The sequence below is a fragment of the Saccostrea cucullata genome, unplaced genomic scaffold (assembly GCF_032062105.1).
Source record: "Saccostrea cucullata isolate Sc308-1 unplaced genomic scaffold, CSIRO_AGI_Scuc_v1 ctg3902, whole genome shotgun sequence".
In the NCBI taxonomy this organism is placed as follows: Eukaryota; Metazoa; Mollusca; class Bivalvia; order Ostreida; family Ostreidae; genus Saccostrea; species Saccostrea cuccullata.
In genome coordinates, this window is record NW_026920247.1 from 89,592 (window position 1) to 98,458 (window position 8,867).

Sequence of the window (8,867 nt, forward strand, 5' to 3'; positions counted from 1 at the left end):
AAAATGGCGAACATCCAATTTTTCTAATTTTCTCTTAATGTCATTCAAAACGGAGAAATAATATGTGAATATCTCACTAATGAAACAATAAAAATGATAATAGAATGCTAACATTATAACTTCAGTCGTTTCAAAATTTAATTCGAAATTACATCTGTAAATATCTATACACTGCAAATTTGTTTTTTTTCCTCTGCATCTTACTATTCTACAACTGAATGATGGCGCAGCTGTAAGTTTTAAGTCAAAATGGCGATTCAAAATGGGGATATTAATTTTTTCAAATTATTTCTTAATGTTCAAATGGGAGAAAATATTTCTGAATATTTTACTGATCGTAGTACAACTATGAAAATGACAATAGAGCACTACTCTTCACTATAATTCGGAATATTATTTATTAATCAGATGAAATTTTTCCCTCTGCACCTCGCTATTCTACAACTGAATTATGGTGCAGCTGTCTTATACCATATCTTAATACCACGTACTGCCTGACATTTCATTTGGACGGATTTTTCAATTGTCGTTTCATTCTATATGGCAAAACGTTCTTATTTCGTTTTGGTCAAGATATTTGGTAGGTAATACATATATTCCCCGAACGACATGAAACTAGAAAGAAATGTTTTTGTTTTTGCCACTTAAAAATGCCACTTATATTTTCTATGAAAAACTACTACTGCTGTCTACTGTTTCAATATCAAGGTATGCGGAATGCACAAATGTTGATACTTTTTGATTAACTACAGATAAATGATAACGTTACAGTGAGAATTCGTGAACATTCATGGTATAGGATACACCCAGCAAAAACGATTGTTCTACAACTTTTAATGTTCCTATATTGTCAACTAGTCATATGTCGTATTTTTGGAATTTTGATCTTTGTATTCCCCTATATATTGTATTAAGGTCACATTTAATAAAATTTATTGAAATATTAAATGTGTTTGGTTATGTAATTTAATGTGATTTCAATGTTTACCTGGTCATGTGCTTGTGTTGTGATTTGAGTTGTGTGTGGTGTTTTGTCCAGTTTGGTATTGTCATGTGATGCATTATGATGGTAATTGAGGGCCTTGCCCTTTCCTGCTATTGGTTAGGTTAGTTAGGTCATTGAGTATAGCTTTACAGGTATGTTAGGTGGTAGATTTCATGCAGTTCATGCTTCTCACATTCTACCCAGACCTTGGTCCTGATTGCAGCATGTTAGAGTTCTTTTCCTAGTTTTACTAATTTTGTTGTTTAATTAATTCTCTATACTCTTTGACTATGACATTTAAAGTAAATATAATGTTTATCTAAGGTTAAAGATTAGAATAAGTTAATAATTTTGTTTAATTTAAGGTTTTATTGGTTTTAAATAATCTGAATGTTAAAAACTACATGTAAGTTTGTATGCAACACCGTGAACTGTTTTATATTATTTTCATAGCAGCAGGTGCTGGTTTCCCAATTTTTGTCAATTCTGCATTGATCAGTATATTTACAAGCCTCCAGACACATTGTCTTTGGTAAGAACATGTATTTGTTATTTAGATCTTTTTATTACTTTGAATTGGTTAATGAAGCTATTTGCTATAAAGTATGTTTGACAAATATTTTTGATGTACCAAGTTTAATTACCAAAATCTATTTTTTACTTCTATTTTCATGTTTTATCTAGTAAAGCCTATGAATCTTTTCAGTTGAAATTAAGAGTTATTGCACTTTATTCAGAGTGCAGTATTGTATACATTCATCATAAGGGAAAACATAATGTTAAATATTTTTGTCATACCATTATATTTCATGTTATGTATGTTTGTTTATGCTTGTAATTATTTGCTTTGCAGGTCAACTAGTCATATGTTGTAATTTGTATTTAATTTTGATCTTTGAAAATACACTTATTCTATCAATTTACCAGCGAACATTATTTTGAAAAAAAGAAAAATATTCTGCATAATGAAAATATTTGATCTGCACAAATGAATAAGAAATTTACGAAAATAAAATCGTTACCCATCCGAATGAAATATCATGTTATATTATAATTTTTAAACAGATTTTATAAATGCAGTGTGCAATTATCAATGCAATGGGGGTGTGGACATTTATAGTAAAATAAAAATTCAGCGGCTAAGACCAAAACTTTAGTTGATTGTAAAATTTTGCAAAATTAAAAATTCTCTTTGAAATTATTTGTGTAAAAATATCTTACCTCATTACTTTAAAAAAGTTTAAAATAACTTTCAATATAAAGTTAATACTAAAAAGTTATGTGAAGAATTAAATTTGGTCTTAAGTCGTAAGTCCTTTTGTAAAACGGGCAGCTAGTCAGTTTTGCATATAAAGATTTTAAACGTCATTTTACAAAATTGCTCATATTATATTCGTCATATCAGGAATGTGACACCATTAAGCAAAGTCAGGTTACTATTCTTTTCAATATTGAATCGATTACTCCGTTTTATTCTTTTCAATTATCATGAACATACACTGTTTCTACATTCTGCATTTGATTGATTGCACTGACCACTGAGGCTACAGTTCTCTCCAAGTGATAAATTTTCTATGATTGGTGAAATTTGGAAATACATTGGAATGATTTATTTTAAAAAATATATATTCTTTAGATAATCGGATTAAGTAATAAGCAGTTTTGCATAAGTGAAATATGCTTTTAATAAATTTATAGAGCATTTATTTAAAAGTACGTAATAAATAAATGAAAAAATAATTATGCATTTATAAATGTTTACTATTATAAATAGTTGAGTTTTATTTTAACTGTTAAAAACTCATAAAAATTATAATAACATTAAAAATATCTGAAAAATAAGGAGTAAAATGTCCATAATACAAAAAAAGATAATAATCAATTAAATCAGAATAACAAAAAGCACTCTTTCAAAGTTTGGAAAATGGAAGAAAAGGGACATAAAGTTTTAGAAAGAGTTGTTATAATACCTTTAATACATTCTCCATTTTCTTCCTGATAGCCTTCTTTGCATGTACATGTATATCTCCCATTAAATCTGTTGCTGCAAACAGTATTGTTGACACAATTTTTGTTTGATAGACAGATGTCTCCAAGAGAACCTAAAAAAACATCTTTGATTATCTTTTAAATGTACCAAATAAATGTCTATGTGCAAAATCAACTGATTTTCTCTCATAAATAAATAAAAAAAACTTTGTTTTTTTTTCTTAACTTTTAAAAGGATATGATGGCCCCATTTATTAAAAAAAACAACAACAAAATACTAAAAACAAAAAAAAAACGTTTTGCATCTTGACGCCTTTCATATTTACATAGATCACTGCAGAATTATCGTTTTTGAGAATTTTTGTAATATAAAATACAGCTTTAAAAGACATTTACTATTATTGTAGATATTGCAGCTCATAGTGAAGACTTTTTCATCATCAGTTTGGCGACATTTCTTTAAATTTTTGCTAATGGATGAGACAGTCTCCTCAGCTTGTAAATCAAAAATCATCCTCCATGCATGGTAGCCATCAAGTCGTTGCCTCTCATAATCAACAACTAATCTGCACTGGTGACCTAATTCCATTAAAAAAACCATTAAATGCAAAGTATATGTATGCAATTAACAATAAGAGATGTATTAAAAATGACACCGGTAAATCTCGCGGTCTTTTTTAAAAGGACAATAAAAATTATCTTTTTAAAATTATTATGTTGGAATATATCTGAAGGATTTGTTGTGATAAAAACGAATATATTTCTTATCTCAACAGATTGTTAAACTTCTGGGTCGTATTTATTAATTTTTTTTTCAATTTTTTTCTAAAATGTTATTTTTTACCTCTATTAGAAACCTTCTTATAACGTTCAACTACTTCATCTAGACGACAGCCAATTGAATTCATGTACAAAATCAAATCTTCCTTTCTCAAATATCTGAGAAAAAAATATTTCCACATAAGCATAGATTTCATGCCAAATGACAGGCCTTGGATTTTATACAAAACTTTCGTCAACCTGAACAATAATTGATCTCCTCGCTGGAATGACGGGTCGATAGAAGATCCCTACTCCCAACCCCCACCCCAAAGAAAATAATAATAAAAATAATAATAAAGGCATTTTTACAGTCCGTATTTTATGTCCGTCTGTTCACTAAAGATACCATAGAGCCTGACACATATGTTTCATATTTAAATATTTTTCTTGAAAAAGACGTTGAGGATTGTCTAACTACAAAAGTTAATAAAAGCGTGATGATTTTATCTTTTCATTCGTCAACTTTCCTTTCACCCCTTACTATGATATTGACAGACGATTTGCGGAAACAAGAAAATAAGCAGTCTAGTTTAAAAGCACCATTTCGTAAGTTTTAGTTTTGATACAATGACCTTGTCTGCAAATACGATTTATCATCAATTCAAATGCTGACTGACGTTTTTCATATTAACTGTTCATACCAATATCGACAAAATTTTCCGTTATTACCATATCATGAAAAAGAACCCAAATGTGACCGATCGGCAGGGGATGCTCACTCATCAATGACTCCTGATCCCACCCCTGATTTTTTTGAGTTCTATGTTTGTTCCGCTCCAATTTTATATTATCTAATGGACTTTTGAGCTTGAATACCGTTCGTTATTTACCAATATTTCATACACGGAATTAACACTTGTATATTAATAATGCAAACTTACCTGTCAAGTATTAAACATTGTAGAAAATTGGTTGAAACTATCCATACAGTGAAGACTTTAACATCTAGATGAAAAAGATAACATTGTATTTGTACATGTGAACTGCATCTCATTTTTGTTAGTTTATTTTACAAGTACCTCTTTTCGTCTTCTCCACAAACTGGGCATATGATATTTTCAGAATGAATTAAGTCACTATTTTCTGGTGTAGCCTTTAATGTTGTTCTCCTTGTCATCTCAGTTTCTATTCCATTTATTGTTTTTTCCTAGCAATATGCACGCAAATTCTTGAAAATGTTTCTTTGAATTTAATGAAAAGTTGCTGTCTGACAGAACACAAAAAATGTAGATATAAATTTGTTTGATAAAAATACTTCCGGTCGAACGAATTTCGTGATTTAGAGATTTTGAGAGGGTCGAATTTTTGGACCATTATCTTTTAAGCACGTTACAATAGAATGCGAAATATATATGTACAGTGGTGACACAGCAGTATATATTTACTATATTATACTTTGATATGATATTTCATAATTTCCAAACGTCAAAGTACCTTCTTTTCCCTAGACGTTAACTACTTTTGCCTCAACGCTTACTTATTTCTCAATGGATTTTGTTGAGTTTATAGATGTATATATGTTACAAAATGTTTTGATTGAGTTCAGAAACTTTCTTTCCTTTTCGAGTTATTTCTTATGATTAAAAATTAAGATATTTTGCTTTTGAAGACAAAGCTCCAGAACTATAGAAGTTTTGGAACAAATATTAAATGATTGAATTCATATAAAAGAAGCGACATGATGGTAATTGTGTATATCGACTCTTTTTATATGATTTCTGTGTTCAAAATAGCGCTAATTAAATGAAGAGGGATAACAATTTGAACACCTAAAAGACCACATGTATGGACATATATTCCTAAGAATCATTTAAGTAAGAATCCGTTATAGAGACATACAGAATTAAATTTTGCACATTGTAAGATCTTATTTTGACACCAGGAAAAGGGGCTAACCCCTATTGGGCTCTTTGTTTGAAAACGTACACTTTATTATCCATGCTTATAATCCATGGCTTTGTATTTGCTGAAAGCAACAACACGTTGGTAATCAACTTGACAAATAACGATTTGCAATCTGTAATTCCAAGCATGATATTCCAATATTTCAGAATTCGTTTAAAACGAACCTTAATATTAAGGCATTAACACAAGGAACAAAAGAACTTTTATTTTTTACACATACAGAAAGTTCAAATCCCACCTATCTTCAAAGAATTTATTTAGCTGAAAAAAATCGTGTCTATATTTAGATGTTGTGGTATAATAAAGAAAAATTGTCACAAAGTTAGGGATAATCTCCCTCTAGCATTGCTCTGATTCTATGACGTTTTTGGTTTCAGTTGTTTACCCTTTCCTCCTTCTTTCATATATCCAAAGTCAGTTTTCATTTTTGCAATGTTTCTACTTGATGCTCACTGAAGAGACATAATTTGCATCTAGGACATCAAAATTGATAACTTATAAGATTAATCTTGTGAACTCTACCTGTAGGTCGAGGCGTCTGCTGGTTAACTACCAGTCCACAAGGCTCTCTATAAATCTGTAACTAAATGCTTTGTTCTAGTTTTGAATACGTAATATTTGCTGTTCTTCAAAATTATGGATCATATCTCTTTTGCATAGCTTTGATCCTTCATGTATTTTGCTCAAGTCCTTGGCACCCCCTTTATTCATCTCTATTTAAAAAAAAAAAATTTTGGAGATCTGTATTATGAGCATCACTGAAAATAAATATTTTGTCCAAAAGCTTATCTAATGTATCGGAATTGAAATTCTATAGGATTTACATGTTAGGAGAAATCAGCATAGGTACAAAACGGTATAATTTATAATATTTACATTTCCATTAATTTCATGATTCCTTACTTAATAAAGCAAGTATATTTTCACAAATTGAACTACATAGAAAGGTATGTATCACTAATGAGCATGAATATCTCCATTGTTACATCATAATACCGCTCTTAACGCCAAAAAGTCAAAAAATAAAGTACACACTGTTTCGTTCTAAAAATACAGTTAACCGTATAATTTTGTGATTTAACTAAAATTTAATGTAAATATATGAAATACATTACATATTTATTTAAACATTAAAATCCAAATTGTGGAATTGTATCATTTCAAAATTTTTTTGCGGTTAAGGAAGACCTTACATACAGAGATGACATAAATGTCTGACATGATTAAAACACACATTTGATCCAGTTCTCAATTTCACTACAAAACAACTAGTAGGCAACCCTACATTGTTAAATTCTAAACATAATCCTTGTAATAATGGAATGAAAAAAAACCCAATAAAAATCTGAAATATAATTGAAATATGATGTTAATTAAACATATAGAAAGACACATTGCTATTTCATAAATTTAAAAATATGCATATATATTATGCTGTTTGTTGAAAAATTTCTAAATTTGTTTGATTAATGTAGCTTATTTTCTAAAAATATTTCGTCTATATGTATATAAGATTAATAAAAAGTGCAGTTCTTTGTACATGTACATAATTTCCTTTTTAGAGGATTGTACATTTTTTGCTACTCCACACATTCAATTCACTCAAAAGTGCTCAAAATTTTATAAATTTTAGCAGATAAAATGTAAATTTTAGATTCATATATCATGCTTGTAGATACTATAGAAAATAATCATCAAGCAAGTGTTAAAGTATTGCTTATATCAAGATATTTAATTCAATACCTAGTGTAAGCAGACAGCTCAAAGCCCATCTGTCTTATAAAGGATTCTGAAAATTGAAATATTATAATTGAATATATTGAATGAAAAGAATATAACTTTATGTGATTTCAAAATTAATTGTAGGTTTTCTCTCTCTAGCATATAGCTTTGATCGTTTGACGTTTTTGGACCATCTTATCTCACTAAAAACAAACATCATATACACTTTACATGTATTATTTATTTTTTACCATATTGATAGTAATTAATCGCCAAAAGATTTAACAACAATTCGATTTTTTTAATAATATCGGTATTAAACGAAAAATACGGATATATATTTCATTTTAAAATTTATTTCAAAATTACGGATTATCTCCCTCATGCATAGCTCTGATCCTCTGACGTAAAAAAATAATATAAACAGTTCATTTGTTAGTATAATAATGGATAATTTCAGAGGATTGTAAGTGTTGAACACACTACTAGAAATTACTTTCATAAAAAAAGGATAAATGCAAACAATAAAATGTACATTCGGAAACATATACATAATATAAACAATCGAGAGAGAGAGAGAGAGAGAGAGAGAGAGAGAGAGAGAGAGAGAGAGGGAGAGAGGGAGAGATTGAAATACATAGTTATGACATGAAAAATAAATACACATTTCATTTCTGATGTATTCCATATGATCCCTTAGCAAACACAACAAATTGTTGACAAGGTTATTTTCCAGAAAATAAACATCATATAATAAAATTATTTTGTTTTACCAAAGTGATGCTAATTAATCGCCAAAACATTTAATTTGGTAAAAAAAATTTTCATAATAATTCCCAAAAAAAATTTCACTATATGTGTTGCAAAGTGTTTTGCAGTCTGGTTCATTGATGCTTTTCGCTAATTTATCCACATATATGCCCCAGAAAGCTCATTATGAACAATACATTCCATTTCATTCAACATACAATCGTTTTTTCTTTTTATGCCTCAGGGAATAGTACATTACCCTTATAAAAACGATTAAATTAAACATGTAATATGTACATTTCATATACATGGATTTAATACGATTAACAAGAGAGAGAGAGAGAGAGAGAGAGAGAGAGAGAGAGAGAGAGAGAGAGAGAGAGAGGTGACAAATTTACATGTAACTATAACTTACACATTATCATTTCTGATGTATCCTATATATTATCCATAGAAAGGTATGTGTTTTCAGCTGGTGATTTTCCAGAAAATAAAACAAGGAAATAAAATTAAATGTTAATTGCTTATTTTAAACATTGTTATTTGTAAAAATGTTCATATAAAAAATAAAATAATAATAGCTTTAGTACATATGTCATTACTTGTCAAAATTTCCATTATATCCTGGACATCTCCATAACTGTGTGAAAATACTTAGAAAGACGTTAAACAACAAACACAAAATGTCTCAGTT

At 28.8% G+C, this 8,867-nt stretch overlaps 1 protein-coding gene across 2 annotated transcripts in view; it reads right to left on the minus strand.

Annotated features, from left to right (window-relative positions):
* Window positions 1-2,465: 2,465 nt before the first annotated feature.
* The window catches only part of LOC134245720 (uncharacterized), a 38,683-nt gene continuing 32,281 nt past the window's right edge, over window positions 2,466-8,867 (minus strand). The window contains exons 1-6 of one of the 2 annotated variants that reach the window (XM_062727983.1): window positions 8,589-8,681; window positions 4,678-4,741; window positions 3,819-3,913; window positions 3,371-3,553; window positions 2,956-3,087; window positions 2,466-2,557 (exon numbers count right to left, since the gene is read on the minus strand). In XM_062727983.1, the coding sequence (XP_062583967.1) occupies window positions 2,472-2,557; window positions 2,956-3,087; window positions 3,371-3,553; window positions 3,819-3,913; window positions 4,678-4,741; window positions 8,589-8,598 (570 nt within the window). In that variant the 5' untranslated portion in view covers window positions 8,599-8,681 and the 3' untranslated portion in view covers window positions 2,466-2,471. Of the gene's footprint in view, window positions 2,558-2,955; window positions 3,088-3,370; window positions 3,554-3,818; window positions 3,914-4,677; window positions 4,742-8,588; window positions 8,682-8,867 lie in introns of those variants that run through there. The other variant, XM_062727987.1, reaches the window with a different exon arrangement.